Source organism: Cinclus cinclus, chromosome 5 (assembly GCF_963662255.1).
Source record: "Cinclus cinclus chromosome 5, bCinCin1.1, whole genome shotgun sequence".
In the NCBI taxonomy this organism is placed as follows: Eukaryota; Metazoa; Chordata; class Aves; order Passeriformes; family Cinclidae; genus Cinclus; species Cinclus cinclus.
This window is the reverse complement of record NC_085050.1, coordinates 15,220,213-15,247,357: the sequence shown is the minus strand read 5'-3', so window position 1 is coordinate 15,247,357 and position 27,145 is coordinate 15,220,213. Positions and strand designations below refer to the sequence as shown.

At 38.4% G+C, this 27,145-nt stretch overlaps 1 protein-coding gene across 3 annotated transcripts in view; it reads left to right on the top strand.

Annotated features, from left to right (window-relative positions):
* LDB2 (LIM domain binding 2) overlaps positions 1–27,145 on the top strand; it is a 212,071-nt gene that overhangs the window by 152,156 nt on the left and 32,770 nt on the right. For all 3 annotated transcript variants that reach the window (XM_062493404.1, XM_062493403.1, XM_062493405.1), the window contains exons 3-5: positions 8,199–8,371; positions 13,587–13,709; positions 15,318–15,401. In XM_062493404.1, the coding sequence (XP_062349388.1) occupies positions 8,199–8,371; positions 13,587–13,709; positions 15,318–15,401 (380 nt within the window). The remainder of the gene's footprint in view (positions 1–8,198; positions 8,372–13,586; positions 13,710–15,317; positions 15,402–27,145) is intronic.

Below are 27,145 nucleotides of genomic sequence, written 5' to 3'. Positions count from 1 at the left end.
AGCAGCCAGTGTAATAAGAAAAAGGTTGGGAGGAGATTTTGTTTTTGGCTGGCTGAACCTTAATTAGAAATTGCTCTCATGCAGTTTAGCTTTGTGCTGAGGCATGTAGAGGATTTTATAGTTATTTTCTGAATATTTTTTTCTAAAATGAATTATAGTGAAGTATTGTCTCTCTTCAGAGGGATCAAGGATTTAAGACTGAGTTGCAGATTATGTGTCTGTTGAGAATAAGGGTCATAAGGTGCAGGGAGTAAAGCTGAGTTCTCATTGTCATAGTTCCTGTTACTTGCTCTTGACTCAAGTGTGTTTTAGAGGATTGAAGTGCTGGTTACACTCTTTCGAGAAAAGGAAATTCATTGTCAAGTGAATCAAATTTTACACGCAAATCTTCATCGGGGTAAAATGTTAGAAAATACTGGAGAAAAGGCACAGTCAGACCTAACACAATGATTACAGGCTAGAAGGAACTGGAGAGAAAAAACCTATACATTTGCAACTTTATAAGCTTTAATATTTTGGATTATAGCATTTATCTGTAGGCAATGTTGTTGATATAAAACAAATAAGATACTGCAGATACCATGAAAGTGTCATGGATCTAAACAAAACCATTGGGTTCTGGTTATGGGAAGGATTCAGTTGACTCAGTAATGGTACTGATCCATGTTATACATCCCACTTTGTAATTTTGACACAAAATTGAGAACAAAGGCAAATTGGTTAGAAACATTAGATTTCCACAATATCCAGAAGGTGCTGTGTAGATAATTAAAAATAAAAACACAGCTTTAAGTACATAGGAAGAATGTGTATAATATGATAATTTTACTCCTCAATGGGTGTGCTTTTACAATACGGAGCTACTACTTCCACTGTCTTCCAAATTTCATGGTGTTTAAAATTTATATGTGTAGATTATGCAGATGTTTTCTGAATGTGCAAATACAATGTAGCATATTACCAGTATAATACTATTAAAAGTACACTAGTGTACTCCAGTAAATCTATACTATTGTATAGATTTTATACCATACTTTTACTTAATATTTAATTAGTATAAATAAAGAAAATTTCTGTAAGTGGAAATTAATCATACATTCTAATATTTATTATAAAAGTAATCTACATATTAGAAGCCAAATCTTACACACTAGATAGGGATTAAGAAAGGGCAGGTCTGTGTGTGCCAGATTCTGCCTTGGATACGTGTGGGTGGTTTAATCACCATGGGCCACATGTCTCTGAGACAGAATTTGGACTTATTAGACTGCCTTTTCACTGCCTTCTATGCCACAATATCAAATCTGACAGTAGCTTTTCCTAGGAATTGACAGATTTGTGTTGTCTGGGTTTGAATCCACTCGGCAGATAAGGTCTTACAGAAGTGGAGGAGTGGTCCCATGACCATCCTACCTTGCAGCTCTTCCAGGGAGCAGCCCATAGCTCTGAAAACTGGAGATTTGCTGTTGTCCAGCTTCAGAGAGGGATCCCTCTCTCCACATCCCAGCCAGATGGACTATGGCAGAGAGCACAGCTGATGTGCTCTTTCACTGGGACAATTTTGGGCAAATAGAAGCATAGGCAGAGCGACAGCAGTGATATTACTGTGTAAGTCCATGAAGTTTTCTCTGTGTGCACTGATTTGTTTACTTCAGTTACAGGAACATATGTAAATGAACATGCCAAGCTCTGACCCACGCAGATGTTAGTTAGTCATGCCCACAGATGTCAATTAACAATTAACAGAAAGCTCATGCTCTCTTTTTCAATGCCCAGGAAGGTTCATTTGCAATCAGTGGACTGTTGTCTCCTGGCTTCCCTAGTCCCTGCATCTGGCTGAGGAGAGTTAGTTACATCTCCATTTAATTACTGAGATCCAACTGTGATAATCTCTCAAGCAAGAGACTCTCATAGTCTGCCTAGAGCTTTATGGGGCAGCTCAACATTTTGTGTTGGGAGCCAAAAAAACCCCACAGTCCCAACCAGCAGAGTTCCTCAAGCTCATCTATAGCATGTTGATGAGATAATCAGCTGCAGGCTGCACTAGAGCTTCCAGAGCTCCTTTGAGCTATAGGCAGAGGGTGTTTTTTTTTCATTCTGTTGCTGATGCTGTGGAACTTTTAAAGCTTTTTATCTTTTATATTTTTGGATTTTTTTTTTGTGTGTTTTATTACTTATTTTATAACCTAACTTTAATTAAAGACAGAAGACTTGCCAGGATTCACGCTGCAAAAACTCAGCCTGAAAGCAATAAAACAATATTTTTATTTCACTGATTAGCACTTCCATTGTTTGTTTGCTACGCCAGCTTTTTAGTTGTTTTACTTGGTATATATGCTAAATCCAAATGTCTGGTCCTGAGAGCTTCTACTGTAAATGCAACACATGAGCAGTTCAGTAAGAAAGAGGGGTTTGCTATCAAGCCCTGCTTCTGCAAAGAGGCCATGACCCTTCATTCTGTAGAGGGGGCATAGAGATTTTGACAGCCTATCTTTAGCACACAAAGGGAGGAAATTTTCTTCTATTATTCCTAGCCCACAAATAATACCAGTTTCCCGTGAACTGGAAAAACATGTTTACTTTCTGTTTTACTCAAATCTTCCTTGGGGAAAAAGCCCCAACCCTCCAACAGTACCATCACCACCACACTGTGTAGTGGTACCAAATTATATTGTAAACTATTTTTTTCAGCTGGCTTTCTACCCATAGCTCATCTGAGGCTTGGAAAAACCCTTAAATTCACAAGTTATGGACAATCCCATCTGGAGATCATTGGACACTTTAGCTCATTTTGGGATGGAAATATAATCCTAGAGTTACATATTTCGGACAGAACTAAGTGTATTATGCTCAGCCAATATATCTAAAAGGGAAAATAAACTAAAGGAACAGGGTGAGAGAGGGACATCCTAATCATCACTGTTGCATGCCCAGGCCAAAAAGCAGGAGTGTGACCTCAGTGCATCCCTTCTTAAGGAGCAGCCCTTGGGCCATTTAATATGTTACATGGTTTCATTCTATTCTTTAGAATTCTCTGGGCGTGATACTTGAGGAATTATACATTATATAACTGTTACTGACCTATAAAGCTTCTTGCCTGTGTTCATAGATTGAATTAATTGATTTCTGGATCATTCATATTGGGGGGGGGGGGGGTGGGGAGTGGAAGGCACAGATCTATCTTCAATTCTAAAATTGTTTTTTGGTCTCTGATGCATGAAAAAGTTACATGGAATCACATTTAGCCAAGCTGTCATGCTACTACATAAGCTGAAGTTACATCATGCCTATGGATGATAGCATTCTTTCTTGTGCAAAATATTGATTTTTGGTATGTCTTTCTTAAAGACATTTTCATAAAAATTATTTCTTGTTGCTAAATCCAACTGATCTTTGTTAGTTTGCTTTGCTATCTGGGCAACTGCTAACAAAATCAAGCAAAGATTAAGTGGCAGTACCCACTTCTCATAAGAAATCCTCCTTCAGCCAGGGAGGAATGCTGCCCAGGACAAAATGATAATTTAAAGCACCATTCCAGTGATCTGGAATTAATGCCTGAGGAGCAGGTGATTTTTCCTTCTAGTATATACAGTATCTTGGAATGGTGGGGGGTGGTGGGGTGGTGTCACATTTTGCACTATTAAATGGTCTTTTCTGGGTAATGGGACATAAAAGTCTGTTATTATTTGTATAGATGAAAGCATTTTTTCCATGTTATGAAAGTATTGCAAGTTTGTTTTTTAAATGTTTAAAAATCTGTATGCTTTGGAGTAGGGCTGCTCAGCTTTGTGGTAAGGGTATCCCTTTGTCCTCTTTGTGGAAATCTGACTGAATTTTACAGATTTTGAAATATTTTGGGGAAAAGAAAGGTACCCTTTCTTAGGTATTCAGTGCAGGCTTTACTAGAGTCTGACAGCTAAAATTTCCAAGATCTCCCTTCCCAGGAACATTGCTCAGTGGGGCATCCACATGCCAACTACATGGAGTTACTAGATATTTTGCAGGTCAGGGCTATGTGGAATCATGGTAATTTCCATTACAAAACCCACAAGGAAGGCTCAGGCAGTTGTGCATGCAAGAGCAGGAAATCTTTTCTTCTACACTGCTGGCAGATGTGCCTGGGATCCTGGTGGCCTTAAGAAGGAAGGAACTTGACCTGAATGCAGAGGAAAGGAAAGGCAAGAGGAAAGGGAAAAATGCAGGGTAAAAATCAGGACCAGATGCCATTGATATGATAGAGAGAAATAATAACTGGAGATAATAGGAGAAGATGGAGGATGATTGAGTAAGGGAGAGTTGGAAGTCAATGAGAAAAATACAGGGAATGGGGTTATGTTTGGCTAGGCAGGGGACACAGAGGAAAGAGGTCCTCTTCACTGGTCTCTGGCAGATGAGAAGCTGGAGGAAGGAAGGAAAGTTGGGATTAATTTGGTGAAAGAATCTACTGTTACAAGGAGACAGAGTGGGGAAAAGTGCAGAGAGAGAATTTGGCAGGGGTAACTGACAAATTCAAGATCCAGAAGGAGTGCTTAGGCTGCTAAGGCAGGGAAGATGGGACAAACAGCTGTGGAAGCCTGGCTGGGTAGGAAGGGCACTGTAAAAGTGTGTGTGAAGTTGTCATTTTGGGCAGCGTGGAGGAGAGCAAGGAAACTGAGACTAAATAACTGGGCCTTCTTAATTAAGAAGAATGAAAAAAATCATGTAGATTTAAGGTAGGTTACTGAGTTTCCTTGAGCAAAAGAAAAAGAGGCATCGTTTCAGGAGGGGGAGAAGACAGTGAGATACTGGGAGCTGAACAGTGATCTTGGAAGATAAGCAACCAACCATATGCTGAGAAAACAGACAATTGGAAGTGGGTGAGCAAAAAGACTGGAGAAAGAATAAAGTCCTGGCATTAAGAAAGTAAATTACAAGAACTTCTTCATACTCAAACTGCTCCTGCAAATGCTCAGCTCAGAGCTCCTGTGGCTAAGATCTGTGTGCTAGCTCTGAAGGCCACGTGTGATGCTCCTTTAGGGAAGTGTGGTGTGGTAAGGAGGAGCCCTACAAAACCACACACAGACACACATTCTTGAACATGTATTCTGTGGACTAAAAGCCAAGCTCTAAAATGTGAAGGAATTCCAACTGTAGTAGCACATAAAACTTCATTCAGCCCCACTGGTACAATTAGACTATACTTTCCATTAATGCTGTGACTGCCACTGGGGAATTGCAAACCCAAGGCCAGGCTGGCATACAGCTTACTCTTGGCTGGACCACATCCCAAAGTGACCACAAGTACCCAGTTGTTCCATAATGCTGCCTTCACCTTGTTTGGGGTCCTCCTAGAAAGTATCCTGCTACCTCTAGCAGAAGATACACGGTGTTGCTGAAATCTTGTTGACATGTACAGTGGCAGGCAGAGTGTGTACATGCACACGTGAGCACGTCCCTATACTGCAAGTAGAGAAGGAAAAGCACCATTGCCATGTTCCCATTCTTTTTCTCAGGAAAGAACTGTATGTATGCATGCAGCAGAGCAGGGAGTGCACACACATATGTGCTTGCATATTCATCTATACAATTTTGCCTTGGAAGAGAAAAATTGAAGGAATAGTCCTTGGCACTAGAAAGTGCACAAAGCTTGGGATGGTCTCTATGCTTCATAAGAGTTATTCCACAGCCTTTTGTTGCTCTTGGAAATTCCATCTCCTGCACAAAAACCCCTTGTTACTGCTGTAGAGTTTCATCTTTATCCTAGAAATGAAATTATCTTTTTAAGCCATCAAGTGCTTCAGGAAGAAAACTAAAGCCTTAAACATGCTTCAGTCTTTCTTGGCAAAACAAAACAGTGAGCTGAGGAGAGGTCTGCTTATTAACACAGGTTTCCATTACTGTTTCTTCTGGAGCTGAATATTTAGCTATAAACATTTACACTGGATATTTGCATCAGTTATTTTCAGTTCTGGAGAGTGACAGGGTCTGCATGTGCATTTGTCATGGAAAAATGAGGTTCCATGGAGCACATCCTTCTGTGCAGCTCTATTCCTCTTCATCCTTTTGGTATCCCACTTTGCTCTTAGCAGTAGCATATCCCTGTGGGAACACAGATAACACTTACCAGAAAACAATTTTTATTAAAAATCCTTACTAATAGTAAGAATAAATTATTTAATGTATTTCTAGCCTTCTTTAATGTTTTGTAGCCATAAATACAGGGCAAAAAGCAATACCACATGACCATGTTACTTTGGGAACAGTATAAACTGCAGTTAAATAGTTTCAAGATATTTATGCAGTGCATAAGTCACATGAATAGAGGTTTATCACAATCAGTAGGAATGCTGGATTTTCATATCACCCATTTGCTGCTTAAGATGATTAGCAGGAAATTTAATTTGCCCTAATTAGCCTTAGGGGAGCAAGAAATTAACTTGATAGGCAAATTTCACTTTTTACTATATAGCACACCAACATGAAGAAATTTGAGTTAAACTATGAGTTAAATCCTATGCTAATACACTGGACTTCAGTTTTTCTAAATTAAATTGAAAGAATGTAAAAAATATTATATGCATGGTTAGGGGTTGGGGGTTTTAGGATCTACAGTTGTGCAACAGTCTTTCAATGTATTCACTGAATTATCAGCCACTTTCAGAGTGTGGTATATTTTTGTACATTAAACTACATTGATTTGTGATATTGCAGCAAAAGCTTTTACAAGTCTTAATTTTCTATATTTGCATATTTTCATTTTACAATGTGCATGATGACTGCCTATACAATATTCCACATTGCAATGCACTGAACAAAACCAATATTCACAGAACTATGAAAATTCCTTCTTTTTTAATTCTCAACATCCATTTGCAAATGCATTTTTAGGTCCAGGAACCTTTATTCATATGCTGGCAAAATTTCTATAAAAATAGCTTTTTTAGAAATCACTCTCACAAGTACACAGCAAATGAGGGATGCATGAGTCACTACATAGTCCTAATAGACAAATTAGAATTAGGAATTTATAAACTCTAATCTTGCCTGTGGATGGTGATTTTTCTACCTCATTCTTCCAAGAGACCATTTAGATTGCTTGGTTTTCCCCTGTAAAATGGAGGCACCACTCAAATGTATCCACCACTCAAAATCACTGTGGATACATTAATGTTTGCAAAGCAATGAGTCATTTGGTATAGAAGTGTCCTTCTATTATAAACTGAAATGTTCACTTATACCAGGCTTGTGGTCACATTCAAATTTATCTGTAGAGAAGATGGAAAGCATCAGTTGCATATGAGGTAATTGCCTTTGATGTCAGTGCTGCTGCTAGTTTGTGCCTCTGAAGTACACTCAGAAGCCCACTCTCACTACTACATTTTTGGAATTAGACTTTGTAAAACTTACCTGACACTACTACTGAAGTGAGAGATGTGACTTTAGTGAGAGTTTTGCCTGACTAAATAATTCTGGATTGGGTACCTTCAGTCCATAGTTTGGGGTTTAAGTGATGCATGTAAGGGAGTTCAGGTGTCTGCTCAGACTTTCTAGCCTATGACATGAATGCTGGTCTAAAGAGACATCTCAGATAGATCTGTGTGTAGTCATATAATGTATAACATTCTAGTTTTCCATTCTCAGGTTCTCCTTCAATCCTCAGTAGTCTGATTTCTCAGTAGCAGCCCTCCTGTTGAATCAAGAGTGCATGTGTGTGTGTGCATGTATGGGTGGGTATATATAAATATACATGTGCCCACACACAAAAAACCATATATGTGTACACAACACCCTTGTATAAAAGTGCTTTATTTTTTGGGGTGTAGAAGTATATTTCTGTCAATACCCACTACTTGTATTTATACACTTATGGGTAATATTCAGCTTTCAGTAGTAATTGACATCATGTGGGTTTTTGTGTAATAATTACTTTGGGACAAAAAGCCTTGCAGATGGTTTCAAGAGTGACTCTAACTTGCCATCAATGTAAAAAGATTAAATATGATGAGCCCACTCCCTCTGAATGGAGTCAGCCATTTTCATTGATTTCAGTGGGAGCAGGCACAACTTTGTCTCTACAAAAGGGAAAGAACATGTATTATATTCATTAAATGAAAGTTTGATTTCATTGCACTTAAAATTATTCATGTGCTGTTAGCAAATGGTTTGAGATTTTATAACCTAGAGCATTTGCTGAATTCTGCTTTGTATTTTCCTCACAGCAATTGGAAGGACCCTCATTCCTCGTTATTTTAGCACTGTCTTTGAAGGAGGTGTAACAGACCTGTATTACATTCTCAAGCACTCAAAAGAGTCATACCACAACTCATCCATCACAGTGGACTGTGATCAATGCACCATGGTCACTCAGCATGGAAAACCCATGTTTACCAAGGTAACAGGGAAGACTCAATAAAGCATGTTGTTGGTTTTTGTTTTCTTTTTCGGTGTGTATAAGGGTGAAAAATATTGGCTGTTGAATTTTTCTGGTAGATTGAGATTATTTCTAATACTGAAAACCCTTGGAGCCATTTAATTACTGTTTTCTATATTCATTATGTGACTGGAAGATCATGTGGGTATTGCCTGTAATTATCCCAGAAAGATTGCAAGAGAAGCACATAATGCCAGGCCAGAAGTACCAGTTTTATGTGAGTTAAATTCAGCCTGCCCATTTCCTTTTCTCTGGGTTTCATTTTAAAGCAGCAATGAAATTTCACATTGCTAGTACCCACCATTTGGGATGGTATGCATTGCATGTGATACTTACCTGGTATAAGGCCTATAAATCTCTAGGAAAATACTGATTTAATGCAGTAGGATGCCAGTCCAAAAGGCAGTGAAGTCAATGGAAGGAGTCAATTGATTGAAACATACTCTGGATTAAACAGTTAGTGAATATTCAATATTTGTAGTTGATAGTGAATTATCTTCGTGCATAGGGCCCATCTAGTCCTGTAATTAAAATGGGTGCTATATATGTGTATAAAAAAGGGTGAAAAATAAAATTTAAACAACAATTCTTTTTATATTAAAAAAATCAGTAAACTTGTTTCAAAATGGAAGTGAATACATTTTAATATATTAACAATAAATAATGACAACGGGAAATTCTGATTTTCCATCTTGTACCTGTTCATCTTTAACTTTTTCATAAAGAAAAGAACAAAAGGAAAAGGGGCAGCAGGAGAAGGCAACTAATCTGTGCTGCCCTTGATCTGTAGGGCCAGGAAGTTTTAATTGTAAGTCACTAACTATTAACAGCATCATGACCAGGGTTACGTGGCTTATGCTGCTTTAGCATGTATGTGAGTACCATCCCTTTGCAGGTCCTGCTCTCCATCTCCCCTGGGGTGGGGCTAGGAGGGGGAAGAAGCTGCTGGTGTGGTGCAGTGGTGAGCCAGGACATGTGAGCCCACTCCAGCCCCTGTGGCTTACACAGAGAAGAGAGCAGATATTCCTATTAGCACCTCTTTGCCAGCTCGCTGCTCATGAGGAGCTGTGAGTCCTGGCCGTGTGCAGGAGATGTGCCAAAGTTACACAGTAGCTGCTTTCAGTGCTGAGTTCCCTAAAGCAATTTCTGTGTCATTTCCCTTTATGTCAGCTTTAATGTAATAGCATATAAAAAGGGCTTGGTTTGGTTTTTTTTGTCTTTTTTTTGTTTTTTTTTTTTAACCAGTAAATACAGAACACTTTTCTCAATTCAATTAGATATTTTTTTTTTACTTACCATGGTAACACATGACAGTGCTGTTATTTTGGAAAGGAGGTTAGCATCCAGCAAGTGAAAGATGGACAAACTGCATGGACTGGGCTTGGTGCCCACCTCGTGTGAGGAGGTCCCAGTGGCCTCCCGTGGCACTGTCCCGTTGTGTGCTGTGGGTCTCTGTCTGCTGCACCCCTGGCAGTGCACAGTTCACCTCAGCCTTGACTGACTTGCCAATTTCTCTGGCAGATTCCAGTATAAACCTCTGTGTCCTGGTAGACAAGTTCAGGTGGGGATGGGATTTGGATTCTAGGAGAAAAAGTAGGAGGGTTTAATGCCTGCATGTTTAAAATATGACTTGTTAGTAAGGGGAAATCAGAAATAAAACACAGTTGTTGGTGGAATAGGGGAGAAGAAATAATACTCTCTCAGAAATAAGTTAGAGCTGAATGTTGTCTCAGCTGCGCTTATTTAACTTCTACAGATGCACCAAGGGCGCAGATCTTGTACTCGGAGGTAAACTACTACTACAGCATTGGTGATGGAACAAAGCAGACCTCCTGTAATAAGCACCACTGCAATGGGCTGTGTAGATCCTTGGATCATATCTGAATTTGACCCAGAGAAACTATCATGGGCAGGGGGTGGGGATAATGAAAAAATCCAAACTGTTTCAGATTCACAAGCAATTTCTAAGCTGAAAATTCAATAACTTCTAATATAACAGACTAATACACTTTTCATTATGTATTGAATCAGGAATCTACAGAGTCAAGAATCAAATATATTTTATTCATTTCAACATTTTGCTAGTTAGAGCAACTCACTGCATACAGCAGTATTGGGTGAATATATAAAATGGCATTTCCAATTCTTTTGAAATAAATATGGCCAGAACATGCCTAGCAGTCAGAATATGAATGGTTGAGCTTGTCTTCAGAGGCTAAGAGGTCCTTGCAAAATGCCACAGATTAAAATTGTTTTATCAAGATACAAGTAAATAGTATAAATAATTTAAACGTGTTCTGTGGCATAAATAAACTGTTAAAAAATACCAAAGCCAAGACCACTATGTTTTTTTACCTGGGAGATGCTCCACTTTTTCTTCAGGTAGATTAAAGTTTTAGGAGTCCTCCTAAGTCTCTGTTTTTACTGTGTTTACTCCAACTCTGGCGCTCCCACTTTATGTGTAGGCAAATTGTTTTTCTGCAGTTATCAATGATTATGTTTCCCAGTGGAATGGCAGATGCAGGCATTGCCTTCATCACTAGAGCAGTGAGCCCCCCATGTGCTCACTACTGGCTTCCTTCTCCCAGGAGTGCAGCCATCAGCTGGATTTTATTGGTGAAGCCCTTGAAACTCAGCAGTTTTAATCCCTACTAATAATATCAGGCATTGCCCAGATTTGCATAAGCTTTAGGTTTCTTTTAAAGCAACAACTCATGTTTGAGAAATGGTGGTTGATAAAGGGGGAACACTTCTAAAGGTGTCAAGTGTAAGGAGAATGACATTGTGAACAAGAAGGCACAGGACCAAAGCTGGTTTTCATAGGCACAAGCAGTTGAAATTCCTACAATTAATAAGTGCAGTGAAGGGGTTAAAAAGCTATTGGTTAGTTTGAGAAATGTTCTTTTTTAGTTTTTTCCTGGCCTAGTCTAGAGCAACCACGTGACACACTGAATGCCTGCCAGCCTCTTTCTTGTTGATCCTCCGGAGACCATCTGTGCTGGGGGCATTGATTAGAGTGTGTCTGCTGGGATTACATCTTTTCTGTTGCCATGCCAACTAATCAGCTGATTTTGGTTACCACAGAAACAAAATGTCAGAGCTCACAGTACGGTAACATGAATTCAGCACAACAGAAAATGTTTTCTTAATTGGAGACCCTTTTGATTTTTTTGGATTCTATGTAAAAGGCAGCTTTCAGGAAAAAAAATAGCCCTTTTAAAATAAGAACTGTGCCAATTTTATTGATTAAAAGCAATGTGTAAAATTCTACTTCACATAAGGAAATTAAATTCCTTTATAAGATGTATAAATTTTTACCACTGTAATATGAGGAATGTGTTTAAGATTTTCTATTAAAATTTGTTAATGCCAGTGCCTAAAATCTGCTAAGAACCTTGGCGTTGTGAGCTTAAGAAAAGAAAAATTTGAAAAGCCACAGTTACTATTATTTTTTAAATTGTTTTAAACCCGAAATATTTTCACATTAACTGATCAGTAACCAGGATCTTTGGCCTTGACACAGTAACATTAATGCAAAATATTTTCCTTCTGTGAATCCTTATGTATGTGCATGTGTACTGTGTAATTTCTCATTGTAGTGCAGGTGATGTGAAAATCAAAGGTGAAACATAAAGCATATTAGATATCTGAAGGCATCACTAAGGTGTGTTGAAAAGAGAAAATGAGAACCTGTTGCAAGGTTCTCCTTCACAGGTCTACAGGAATTTGTCTATGTAGTGTGCCTGTTGAAATTGCCTATTTTTGCAGAAACAGTAAGGAAGAACAACTGTAAGGACATTAAGTGAACTGTTAGCCAGTAAAGCCACACATTGACCAAGTGAGAGCTGGCCAAGTCTAAGTCAGAGCTTTTAAAAAGGCTCAACAGACTCAGCTGAATCTGGGATGGTTCTTTTTCAATCAAATACTAGCTGTACTAAAATTAAGGTTGCAGAAACCCTTCCTTTTGAAAGCCATTACCCTCTGTTTCCATGATATCTCTGTACCCTGCACTTGCAAATTTACTATGAATAGGGATTCTAAGTCTAAATATACACTTTTTAAAAAAATCAACAGTGGTAGTTAATTTTCAAGTCAGACATAATTTTCAGTGCTCCATAATACCCTCAGTCAGGAGGCCATGCTGGGCTTGTATTTTTCACCTTCAAGAAGATCACAACCTTTTGTACCTTTTCCACATAAAATTGTGGAGAGTTGTTTAAAAGTCCCCAGTAATTTATTTTATTTTTCATTTATAAGTAGTACCCACTTGCTACATTTATTCCTTCTATATTTTCTGCTCTTTCTTAGACAAAATTCCTCACAGAGCTGTGTGAGCCACTTTCTATGGAAGTAGCTCCGTTGTCCTGGCTCTCCTTTGCTCCCTTCACTCTCAAACCTGTGAGCAATGCAGCTCATAGAGCCCCATGGCAGGCACCCATCTGGCTTACCTTGGAAAGGGGGGGATTAACAAAACTAGATGAGAGGGGGAAAAGAAACACTGAAAGAAATCCACAAAAAAAAAAATTCCCAAACAAACAAAAAAACACCAAGAAAAAAGCCAAACAAAACCCAAACAAAACCAAAAGAAAAAAAAAATGCAACACAAGAAACAAACCCAATAGGAGAAAATGCTTGGAAAAGAAAAAATGAATTATGAAAAAAGTTATTAAAAATGATGAAAAAAACAAGTTTGGCCACAGGCATTCAGGGAGCTGCCTACTCCAACTGGACAAGAGAGAAAGGTTAATATGTCAAGTTATAGCAAGTCTAAAACAGGTTGGGAATGACTGGTTCAGCAACTTGTCATCAAGTGCACTCAGTTGCTCCACAGTCACCTCCATTGTGAGGTTCAGTCATTAATTAGCAGTAACAAACTGTGAGGAAAAGAAAGTTGCAATAAATAAATGCAATAAATGAAATTTATTTGCAAAATATTCTATGTTTGTAAAACTCTATAAAATCTATACCATTATAAGTTACTGTCTCTGAGGTAAGGCCTATGAAGTAATTTTCCCACATTTGTTTTTTCTCCCCAGGAGGATGAAAAACAATTAATCTAGCAGAGATGAACAATAGAATACTGCTCTGATATTTTGGAATGTTGTTTAATCGATGATGCAATACCAATGAAAACAAAATTCTTGGGAATTTATTTCATGTATTTTATGTATTTTAGGTATGCACAGAAGGACGTCTTATCTTGGAGTTTACTTTTGATGATCTTATGAGAATAAAAACATGGCACTTTACTATTAGACAATACAGAGAATTAGTCCCACGCAGCATTCTAGCCATGCATGTAAGTAATCCCTTATTCATTTGACCTAATGCAAAGAGATGAGATTAGGTTTATGAAGAACTCCAGCAAATTTCACACCCAAGGCAATTAACTATAAATATTTTGGCTTGCCTGCAACCACATCTATTCACAAGTTCTTTCATGTCTCCCTTGTTTCTCGGTGCTCTATTATTGCCACTGTTGCTATGTTTTCATTCTATTTTAGCACATAATTTTCTTTTTAATCCCACTTGGTGGTCTGTGTGATTTGGGTCCAAAATCTCTTCTTATTGACCTGAACTATGCCAAAATCTGTGAATTTTCATCATTGTAGGTACCAATGATAAGTTTTAAATGAAGCAAAGCGATGTTACCCTTGCATAGACAGAAGATAAGAAATTGCCATATATTTACCTGGAAACCTTTAGAATTTTAATCCAGAACTTCTTTTTGTTCCACATTTCACAAATTTCTTTTGTTATTGAATGAAAACACACACCATGAAACATTAAAGTATTATATATTCTACAAGTTGAGGTCAAAATATAATAAGGTAAAATTGTAGAGAAACAAAGAACATACTTTTATTGACACTTTAATTTCTTCACCACAGACCCATTCCTTCTAGTAGCACTCTGATATACAAAATAAGTTGCAGGGCCATGGTTTAAAAAAGGGTAAGAACACAGACATAAAGATGTTCCTATATTTTGATGTCAATTTACTTAGATATCCACAGCTAAAAATATATTAATAGTGAGGAATTTTGTATAGCATAAGCTGGACCTTTTTTCAAAGTGCTATTGCACACCTGAAGAAAACACCCTTGAAAACCTGCCCCACCATTTCTGTCCCAGGATTATCTGCTATTTTAGGGAACTTGATCAACTGAACTCTTCAACAGTATCCCATTAAGGGACAATGAGGATGGCCATGATTATGTACAATACAATACATTATGTATTTAGGGGGCTGCTAAATTCAGAGTGGAAGCAGGTTAGACAGTAAGCAGCAGGTATTAATTTTAGTAATGAGATTGATCTCATTTTAAAGAGGAGGTTGTTCTCACAGGTAAAGCTCCTGGCTAGGGTCAGGGAAGGACTATACTTGCATTCTTTCCTGTTTAATTCTGGGAAAATAACTTAGATCAGAAGGGTTCTCCAGACTGTGCTTAATGTCACATATTTGATGAGGTCTTTCTGCTGCAGTTTCTTACCCACAAAAAGAAAATGATACTGTTTTTATTCCTGCCTTTTTCTGTCTAGTCTCCTGGGACTTACAGCCAACAAATAGAAGGCTCAAAGTGTACTGCAATCCCACAGGAAGCTCTTTGGTGGGGCCCTGCTCACTTGCATGACCAGACCTCTCAGGTCTATCTTTTGAATTGATGGTCAGGGATCAAAGGAACGTATTGGAAAACAGTTTTTAGTCTGCTCCAATTTCATCATGCTTTACATTTTCCTATGCATATGAAACTCTAGCTTATTATGCAAATTTAGCATCAGTGTGTAATTTTTCCATAGCAGTGGCACTGCTTTTCAGGGAACTCTCCCTACATTCTGCTAAGCACACAGAAAAAATACACCAATGAAAAGCAAAGTGAAAATTCTTTTTTCCTTTGTTGTTTAGGCACAAGACCCTCAGGTGCTGGAGCAGCTGTCCAAAAACATCACTCGAATGGGTCTGACAAACTTCACCCTCAACTACCTCAGGGTAAGCATACCATAGCTGATGATTATTGTGAGCATTTTCTAAAAGGTGCTGTTGGCTTTGAGTCAAGGTAATGAGAGCAGAGTCTGCATTGATCAGGTAGGAAATTGACCTAACCCTTAATGAGGGTGGAGGAAAAACAAAGACACTGTAGTAGAGATGTAGTGATAAAAATGGGCTATTAAAAAGGTTAGGAATTTTATAATTCACTCCAAACCTGCTGTGAGTAGTCCCTCTTTTTAACAGTCTTTCTTCTCAGTTTTGAGTAACGCCTTTACTTTATTGTAAGCAGGAAATCCCCAGTATTTTTCCTCTCTGTTTCAATGTGCCTGAGAAAATGGCAGCTAATTCTTATTAAAAGTTGCCTGTCTTCTCCAGCTTTTCAACCTTGCCACCTCTCCCAGGCAGAGGCAGGGCTGAGGGAAGGCTCAGCTCCAGCCCTGTTTGCAGCAGTCCCTCAAAGCAGTCCTCACATCACATGCCTCTGGGAGCCTGAGCTTCCTCCTTAGCCTTGCACTGAATCGAGTGTGGTTTTTAAGATTAAATAATGCATTTGTTCCCATTGCTTTTTGACCCTTAAAGTGCATTCAAAGTTTAGATGTTTATTTTTATTTTTGAAAGTATTCCCTGGCGTGGGCTTACAATACATACACAGAAATACAGATTTGTAGAGTTCATATTTCAAGCTTAAAATTCAGAATTTTCCTATTTCTAGATCTGCCATCAGTGGATAAAATGAGGCAAATTGCTCAATGATACACCAGGCTAACTTGGCCAGGACTATTTGGTTTTATTCTTTTTAATTTTATGAGTAATTATTCAAGGTATTTTTTTTAAGATAACACAAACACTAGAAAATGCAGTTGTTTTCAGCCTAATGTAGAGCTGTACCTAAGTGTGTAATTTAGCTGTACTTCGTTCAGTTCTATAAACCTTGTCATACCTTCCCTACGGATGGATGGACCCCTGTCCCCAGAGGGTTTTGAACTGAGATGTGTGGCGAGCTCTCTCTCTTGGTATCCCTACAGTTTATAGATAGCCTGTAGCTGTACTTACTCTCCCAGTAGCATAAGCCATTGCTGATTGTTGCTTATGTGGTGTTAATGTAAAAATTACTGTTCAAATTACAGCCCAGGTTGTGCAGGGCAGGTCTGGTCTATTGTAATTGAAAGAAGAATATGGCATAAAACCTCAGAGGAATTATACATTGCATTAGGATTTTTCCACGTGTAAATGTAAGATTAACGTGCCTGTGTAATGCACATTGTGTTCTTGTGCTTAGTTTAGTTTGTGATGTGGTACAGAGAGCAGCTCTTGTGCTCTGGCAACCCTACAGCCACACTGTCACTGTTTTGTGGTGGGGCATTCTAGAGCATGTCCTAGAGAAAATCCCACTGGGGATTCCTCCTCAGTCATGGCAAGTTTTGTGTTACATGTCATGCATTATATGTTTGTGGCAAACTGGGCAGAAAGCAGCTGGCTTAGGTAGGGCATTTACATGGTTTCTTTGTAAACTGTCCAGTGGCACCAGGCACTGACCGCTGACCACTTCTGGGCTGTTTGGTCCCTGAGTGTGACGGGACACTTGGGCTGGCCCACAGCAGCCACGGGGCTCTGCAGCCTCCACCTGGCTCCGAGGGCCAGGTGGAATTCACAGCACCAACCACCTCTGTCTCTGATCCCTCCTGCTGTAGTCTGTGACTGCTCCGTGTGACAACACAAATGACAAAGGCAGGGCTCTGGTTAGGAGGCAGCTGGCATCAGGCACCCATTCTGCTCCCTCTGTCTCCGTCAAAAAACAAAAAACAAACAAAAAAAAAGAACAGCAAGAAAGGAAGAGGAAGAGAGAGGGGAAAAAAACCTCGGAAAAAGAAAACTGGGATCAAGATGAGCACTAGGGAAATGAGCAGTGAAGTGGAAGGGGATGAAAAGATAGTCTTACTTTTTTTCTTCTTCCAGACTAGTTTTGTTAGGCTTAACAGACGACATTAGGTCTCTGGGTGCAAAGCTTCCTCTGGCTCCTGCTGTGGTGATTCCAAGAGGAAATCTTTTTTTCTCATGACAGTCTTTACATGTCTCTTTTTCTTGTGGTGAGGGTTTGATCATTCTGCTCTTTTTTTCAGATGTTCGGCTCATCATGGCAGCGAGTATTACATGGCGTTTTTCCATTTTGATTTGTTTCTTTTCCAATTACTTTCCTCTGTTAATTTTAACATGAAAATCTTTTCTGAGTTCATGCACTAAAAATCATGTGCTAAAATAATGTGGTAAATGTACTTAGGTTTAAAGTGTTCTGTTTTCTCGAGTTTTAAGTCATCATTTTATGATATTTTATTCAGTCTTCCTAGTGTTTAGTAATTAGCACTGTTGCATGATTTTGAATAAGGATCAGAAACTAAGCTTTTTTTTTTTTTTTTCTGCTGCACACAGCAAAGGCTTGTGATACTCATAAGCAAAAACTTCACTGATGGGCGGAATTAATCATTTTTATTCTCCAGCGTGCACATAGCAGCAAGCTGTGCTGCAGTTTCTTTAAAGGCAGAATTTAAACCTGGATTTCAGATAGTTGTGATATAAAGGCATAGCCTGTTTTTTTCGGGCTCTAGACATCACAGAATGCTAAATCATTGCTAGCTGGGATAATTGCAGTTGCTGGCATGTAAACCTCCATTCCTGAGTGCCACATGCTTGTAGAGCCACAGCTTTGGATGTGAGCCCTGGTTTGTCTTCATTCACTCCAAGTGAAGCTGTCCAGCATAGAACATTGATTTTGTAAATCATATTTAATACAAATTTAAAGTGTATCTTCTTGGAACCTGGAAATGAAATGTTTTGCCCTATGTCAATTGCCAAATGGTCTTTCTCTCTGTTTTCTCTGGCTCTGTATAAAACCATAGGCTTCCTTTCTTTCTAGTTATAAGTTTGTTTTGTTCCAGCATAATTGATTACCTCATCAGTGGGGTCAGTGTACTTTGCAGTAGCTGCTGACTAGGAGTTGAATAGGCTGTCTCAGAAATAATGAGCAAAACCTTGTAGGTTTTAAATTAATATCAAGATTTTTAAAATGTAATTTCTTATCAAGTCATCAAGTAGTAGATATTACGAACTATCAGATAATAAGGCCAAGACCTAGTCTCAGTCAGTATGAGTCCAGGAACAAACAGGAATCCTGTACAGAATTTGAAGGTGAGGATAACATTGAGAAGAACAGTTTCCACCACACTGCAATAATTTAGTTCCCATGTTACCATCTTTTTTTCTAATTTATTTAGTTGCTGAGCTATTTTATCTATATCTTCAATAATGGATTTGAATGTACTCTAAAAACAATAGCTTTATGCTAGCAACACTGTTCAAAATTTGGAGCTCAGCTATTTCTTGTTGCCATCTATAAAACGATTAATTCTTTTAACATTTCTGACATTATTTAAAAATCAGCCTCTGCTGTCAGTTAGGCAGGATTACCTGTCCTGAGCCTTGAAAGACAGTTGTATCTTACCCAGCTGGTATTCAAAATTTGTCTCTGCTTTCTTGCCCATGTATCTGTTGCATCCTCCCCCCACTGTGACCTGCTCTGGTAGCCAGTTTAGTGATGCTAATGGACATAAATCTGTACCTGCCCCTTACTAAGTTAGAGTTGCCTTGGCTGAGCACTCCCTCTCTGCGTCAGGACAGGTACATAGGCAGGGAAATGCACACTCCCATTTCCCCTTACATCCTGTTTGACTCTGTTGACCAGGGCCTGCTTATCTGAGTTATGAATTATCCAATTTTTTGGTTCTCTATATAAGACAATAACGAGATGTTACTATTGCTACACAGAGGACAATATTTTTGAAGTCCTCACTTTCACTAATTTAGTTCCTCGCTAGACATTTTTGGATTTCTTCTTCTGGGAGGATAATGTGAATTATTTAATGGGGCACAATTTTCTAAAGGCATTACTTACTCTGTAGTCAAAAGCCATTTGTATGTACACCCATTGTGTACACGAAATTTTTTTCCACATGCAAAATAGACACACATGCAAAATAGACACACATGCAATGCTTGCCTTTAATGTGCAGGGAAATTTGATTTTCTTAATACAGTTTCAAGCACAGGCAAGATATGAGCTGAAATAAATTTGGAGCTATTTTGCTCCTAATACATAACAGTTCATGGCAGCTATCTGGCCAATATTTTATGGCTGTTGGTGTATCTTCAGTGAAGAATAAGCAAGTTTACATGTATACATGTAGAGGATGCAAAGTCGGGCGCTTGGGGGAAAAGAAATGTTACATTTATAGTCACACATGCAATATGAATAATTTCCCTTTGTGAGTTATGTTGTGTCATCATCATCGAACAGCATCATCAGGCAGTGCAGGTAGTGCATGGGCTGACTAGCCCTCATTCAGGAGCAAGTGCTCCAGTGCTACTCATTCTCTTGTAGGGTCTTCCCCAGTATCATTCTGCTGCCCAGGGAAGTGGTGAAGTCACAGTTCCTGGAGGTACTTATTTTAAAAACTTGTGGAGTTGGTACTTGGGAACATGGCTTAGTGGTGGCCTTGCAGTGCTGGGTTAGTGGTTGGACTCAATGATCTTAGAAGTGTTTCCCAACCTAAATTACTCTGATTTCATCTCAGCTGCAAACCTTAATGGCTGCATGGCTTCTGCCAGCTAAGGAGGCATTGTCATTCTAGTGCACACATATGGGATTAGGGCATGTGGCTGAGGACTGGGGCAGTCTGAGAGGACAGCTAAGGGGAAGTGCCCTTTCTGAGAAAGCAAAAACCTGATTTTGCAGAGCACTTGGGATTTCATCTTGTCTCATATACTAACAACAAAACTATTGCTATTGGATGCAGTCCATTGTCTGAGGCTGGCAACGTATCTGAAAAAGTAGATGGTGTTTCTGGAAGCACACTAGTGAAAATTCTTTTTCCATGACTGAGTATCACACTGGAGCTTGGGAACAAGGGCAGTTTGTTAAAGCAGCACTGGGATACTCTAAAGCCTGTCCTTTCTTGTTCTACAGTCCCCTGCTTCTGCCATCTTTCCGTGTCTTCAGTAGCTACATGTGAAGCCCTACACAAAGGAGTTTATTAGTTTTGTGTTGTGCATTGAATGGGGGGGGGAGGTGTCAGGGAAACAGAGGATGTGTTCAGATGCTGTATCCTACTGGATGTGAATGAGAAGTTCTATTAAGGGTTCTCAAGCACTCAAAGGAGGGGGTTTAGATAATTTAATCATTTTGGTGACTCTCAAATGAAAGCTGCCAAAATCTTAAAGAAACCTCTGTGCTGTGGATGGTGCAAGCAGACACAATATTTTGTAGTATTAATTCCTGTAAATAATGGAATTTTTCAACCTAAACCAATCAATCTTGGGGTTGCTCTCCACAGGAAAATACAGAAACCATAGGATTCTCACAGGAGGATTCAGATTACTGTAGCTGACTCTCCATAATCTATCTGTGCCAACTATAATTAGCTGATTCTGCCAAGGTTTTCTGGTAATGTAATTTCTTAGCATTTATTTTAGTAATGATCAGAGTGGTTTCTGTTCTCTTTTATGCATCTGATGCTTTAGGGATAGTGTTATATATTTTCAGAATAATAAATGAGAAGAAATGTATTTGCAAAAGCTCATACAGTCAAGTGTTAGCTTTTCACTTTTTTAGTAAAGACAGAACATCACAGAATCTTTATGTCAGGAGTTAATTCATCATAAGTTTGAAACATCAGAGAACAGGGATGGGGTAGTTGTAGAAGATAGGGCAGGTAGACAATTAAGCACCAGTTTAGAAATTTTCTAAAGCAAAATTGCAATCTGAAGCAACCACTGGATAGGACATGAATTGGAAAGATAATATTCATATTGTTAGAAATAATACTGGTGTGCTTTTCATCTCTTGGTTTTTAAGTATCTTGCTAAAACAAATGAGAAAATTGCTGCACATAAGAAACAAAAAAAAAAAAATGGAGCAAACCCAATAACATTTAAAAAAAATCAGATGGCAATTCTAAACCAGATTGGAGAGTACAGTGAGTTGGTGCAGTGTCCTCTTCTGCTCCTAATGACTCACAAACAGATGTTGGTGTCTGTGAATACCATAAATTTCAGAAGTTTGTTAAAAGTGTGCAGTGGGAACAAAGAACAAGAGAGAACAGACATCAGAGTACAAATTGGATTTCAGCAGCAAGCGCAGATTTCACCAGCATTCTGGAGATGGTAACAGCCAGTTTTCACACAAAGAGCACTACCAGTCTCATGAGTATCAGTTAAGGAGAAAGATGTATGTGTATGAACACAAGCCAGTTACTGTGCTCAGCGGACATACAGACCATATGACCTTTGAAATAAAATTAAGATCTGGACTAATGAGAATGGAAGGATGATAATCAGTGATGTGAGTCCTTGAAGCATCCATGAGTAAGAAATCAGAATGAAGTTAGGTTGGAGCAGTCTAAAATTAAAAATGTCAGAAGGGAAAAAGGGAGAAAAAGACAAAGACAAAGCAGTAGTCATATAAAAACAAGTTACAAGATTTGAACTAATAATGTTATTTCAGAAAAGAAAAAAGATGAAGAAAAAAAAAATCCAAAAACACAGCCACAGGCTCTTTTTAGAAGACCAATTCAGACTAGTATGCAGTACAGTCATAAATAATAATAACTATTAATTAAGTTTACGAATGAGACCTGCAGAGGTACAATTTGTATGAAGACCTGAAAATACACAAACCAGCTTCTTTTTCAAAGCAATGAAAACAGCAAACATTTTAATTAGTTGTTTAATATTGAATATCCATCGGTATTTGGTGTGAATTATTATGCAGGGAGGAGTGAGTGCTCCGAAGCAGTTAAGGAATAGGCTTTAATGCAAACCTGGTGGTTCAAACCTTTGTTCTTGGAAGGAGTTGTTTTAGAACTTAAAATATTTATTGCAGAAAGATTATGGCAACCCTATGGTCTGCTATTCATCTGGAAAGGGAATCCTGTAGCCTAGCCACTCATGTTTTTAATCTTTGTAAATATAATTTCATGAGTCTGTCTATTGTGATATCACAGGCAGCTAGCTCATATAACCTTGTAAAGGAATTTCTATACATAGCTAACTTTACTTGTTAGCCTACTTATCCCCTTCCCTTCCCTTCCCTTCCCTTCCCTTCCCTTCCCTTCCCTTCCCTTCCCTTCCCTTCCCTTCCCTTCCCTTCCCTTCCCTTCCCTTCCCTTCCCTTCCCTTCCCTTCCCCTTCCCCTTCCCCTTCCCCTTCCCCTTCCCCTTCCCCTTTCCCTTCCCCTTCCCCTTCCCCTTCCCCTTCCCCTTCCCCTTCCCCTTCCCCTTCCCCTTCCCCTTCCCTTGCCAGTCTTTGTATGGGTAAAACAACATTACTCTTTACCCACCTCTGCTGGAGAGATTTTCTTGATGCATCTCAAGCTAAAATTCGACTTTTCAATAGAAGGTTTTCCTTGGGCTTTGATCCTACTTCTAGGATGTTTCTGAAAAACCTTTACTTTTCTTGTGTGATGCCCTGATCCTTGTGTTTATGAAGGATACCTACCCACTTCATCACTTTATTCTGTCTATATACTTCCATTTTTTAATCTCTCTATTTTAATATCTCTCTGTAATCTTTCCATTTTATATTCACAACAGAACTCCTAAATACCAAAATATGACTCTAAGCAGTAAAATAGTTCAGAGACCATTAGTCTGGGTTAGAGACTGGCACACAGGAAACTAAATTTGTCATGCACTCACCTCCCTTGTACTGGTGCAATCACTGTTGGAGCCAGGTCAGGTGACTGATCTGATGAAAGAACTAATCTAACCCTTTTCACCTAAATTATGACCATTCTTAATAGCTCCCCAAGTGCTACTTGGGTTGGGCAGAGATCAGAGCAGCAGTATGGATTCTTATCAACTGGCTCCTGTTGAAGCTGGTCCTTGTCTCCAAATTTGCCAGCACTGATAGAAAAAGACAAGAAAGAGTTGGGGAATCCTACAGTTTAACTAGGATTCCATAAAGCTGTAAATTTCCAATTTATTCTTCTGGATCTGGACCATTATACTGATTGTGTCTGACCTATTACTGTTTTACACTCTTTTAAATGTGTTCATTTCATTAGAGTGTCCACTGACTTTCAGCTGTAGATTTTAGAGTAGAAACTTGCTCAGAGCAGATTACCATAATTTACAAAACTTGAATTGAAAACAAAATAAGCATAAAGAGAAAAGGTTGATTTTTTGCACTACTTCTGAGTGAAAAAGAAAATTCTATCTTTAGACACATTTTTATCTATAAAAATGGAACACCCATTTCTGTAGATATCCTGTAAACCACACTATTCCCTAACTTTGCAATTAATTGTCATTACCCTCCAACTGGAAAACTTCAGTAAAACATATCCTTGCTGTACGCATACATATATGAACATTAGTGTCCATCAAGAATGTGTAGATCTGTGCATTCCTTTTGATTTCTAAGCATACCTTCTGTTGGTATTAAAGGGAATATCAACAGACGTATCAAATTCATAAACGGAAGCCCATGATTTTATATTTATCCTGTTTCAGGTAGACCCATGAGATGTAATGTGGAGAATGTATAGGCAGCACTAATGAGCAAAGGTGCTGAACCAAACCTGCACTGATGCCCACATAAGGCTTGTGGGCACAGGGGGGCAGAGGACATTGAGGCTTGACCCAAGAACTGTGTCATTTCTAATTCTGTGTTCTGCACAGCTAGAAAACTGTGCTCTGCCAAGTATTCCTCCCTACTCTGGATTGCTTCCTTAATCTTGTGCCTTGTTACCTTTTCTACTTGGTGTTGCTGCCTCACAATTACTCATAATAAGAAAGTTTGTTAATCAAGGATCCAGTTCAACATCCATTAGAGTCAATGGGTATATCCCCTTTGATCCAAGTGTCATCTCATACTTTTTCGTTTGTTCAGATGTATTTTATGCACATAAAATCCAATTCATTGAAATTAATTTCTCTATTGCTTTAGGCAGTTTTAGCCATGAAAATATCACACTTCATGAACAGCAACAACAAATGGTTATTTTTATTGCTTTTTTGTTTTCTTTTCAAATTTTGTGACAAAGGGAAATTAGCTTGATTAACCACAGATTATAGTTCTTAGGTGAGTCCAAAGGAACAAATATCAGCTTGGGGATCAGATTTGAAGAAAGACTTTAAGCATAGAAAAGAATGGAGGAATACAAAAAAGTAGAGCTTTCATAGCAAGACAGAGAGCTTTTTCATTTTATTAATCATTCAGGCAAGACTTAGAGCTGATTTAATTAAAGGACTGTGCACCATTTCTAGCCATGATAAGATGGTTTTACATAAAGTAAGTATGAGTCACATGAAAAAAAAAAAACTCCACAACTGTATTCCCTAGCTAAGATTTCATAGCATTTCATTTGTAAAGCAGGATTGTACTCAGTCATGCTGGATGAAAACCTTCAAAGAAAAAACATTTAGTTTAGACAAAATGGTGTTGGTGATTAGGCAGAGATCACAGTACTCTGCAGTAGACCTTGCCTCATTCTGGTATTTTACTAGTCCATCTTTTCAGTATTACTGCTGCATACCACAATGGAATGTAGGTCCCAGGTCTACAAGATAGCAGAGGTTTCTTTCTAGAGACATTCCAATCTGAGCAATGAAATATAAAAGGGAATAATCTTTTAGTAGTGATATGCAAAGGAAGGAAGTAAATTTCCATCTTCTAAACACTACACCAGACCTTTTCACTGATTAACTTTTGATGAGATGTGTTAGAGCTATGGTATCACTTGAAATATTATAGTCTATTTAATAGCAAGTCTATATTTTATAACTATCCCAACATCATGGTGGTATTCTAGTGAATCCTTGGATACCTTACTGATTTTCTTTAGCAGCATGTGAGATGAGATTTTCAGCCATACAAAGGACAGTATATCATATATTCTATTGCTAAGTTCTCTTGAACAATGTAATTTTAAAAATGAATTAATTATACTAAAACAATTGCAGTAAAAAACAGGACATGAAATACAGCTTGTTCTTTATGATAGTTAATGGTGTAAGGAGAACGACAAATGATTCAGAACAACATATATATTCTTGAAGTCTTTCACTGTCATCACCAAATATATTCATGATACTTTTTGTTTCTTTTGGGCCTCTTCTTGGTGTCTAATTGTATTATGAAGACCATCTGGTCTCTTTATTTCTCAGTTTCTTTCTAACATTTAGATTCCTACTGTGGGCCACATTGCTACCTCAATAAGCTTTCTTTTGCTATAATAAATGATAAGGAAAACTTCTGCTTTCAATCACACACGTAGGCAGGCTAGAGCAACATCTTGGAAAGGAGTGACCTTTCTCCAGAGTGAAGTGGGTGCAAAGCTTCTCTTGTGGTAGTTACATATTTCCTTACCTGTCGAAATGCAAGGTATGAACACAATCAGATTAATCACGGCAGCGAAGGACATGTGGACACTGTCATGGTCTGACCTCCAAGGCTTGCTCCAAAGCCTCTGCTAATCAGCCCAGCTCTGCTGAGAACAGAGGGCCAGCCAAATATTTCTCAAGGCTCTTCTGAGTATAAACCCTGTTTAAAGGGAAAAGGCTGCCTTCCTTATAGACCAAAAAACCTATCACAGAAGCTTCAAGAACTGTCATTTCCATTGACTACTAGAGCAGAAATTAGAAATACATGAAGCAAGAGGAAACAGCAGAAACAAAAACTACCCACATAAAAGAAAGCTCTCTAGCCCCCCAGGGGACTCGAGAGGATGCTGTCTATGAAGGTGCTCTCGCTTTTCTGCTTACATTGCCCTCCCATATTCCTTGCATCAAATTCTGCTGAAGACCACTTCTTAAAGAGCAAAGAATACCAGAGAAATCACTGAAAGATTCATAATATAAAACATACTTTTTAAATGCTGATTGGTTTGGAATGATATTTTAGACTTTTTCCTCACCGATTTGTTTAATTGAAATTAAAGTGGAAAGCAGCTTTTTTGATACGTGCTGTGAAGGCTGTTACTGGTCCTTGATAATGCCTTTGTGTAAGTAGAAGTTGTGAATGCTTAGTACATTTCAAGATGGATGTATCATGCCAGCTTTTACCCCTAATTTATATTCTCAAGTGAACCTAAAGGGAGCTTACATTTTTAACTTCCAGTGTTTGATTTCATTGTTCAAAGTTTTATTCTTTTTTTCTTCTTAGTTTCTCTCTGAACAAAAATTAGATTATAAAGAACTTCAAAGGATATCAGCTGCAAGAGGGTTGTTGGTTTCAGTGGAATTATATCAAGTTATAAAAAAATCAGGTCAAAACAGGGGAAAAACTTAAAGAAGTATATGCATTTAATATTTTCAAGCTTGCTATGACAAAGCTTTTAAAAGGTGGTCTGCTTACATTTTGCTTAGGCTCATTTCTTTTAGGTACATAATGTGCTTTTCCAAACAATTAATACAATTCATCTTTGCTCAGCTTCATACTAGTAATTCTGGAATCAAGTTCTTGAAACAGTGTCTGAGGTCAGTTATAGATACAGTCCAAAAAGCTGTTCATCTATGTGTGTAATCATGGAAGGTGGTGTATACAAAGGTGGAAACATTTCGGTCTAAATATAGTCTGTGCCTTAGGAATAAGGCAGAATGAGCAGATCTCATTAGCTGCTTTATTCACATCTGCAAGGGCTGTTAGAATCATCCATTTAATGACATTAAACTGTCTGTGTGTTAAAAAATAAG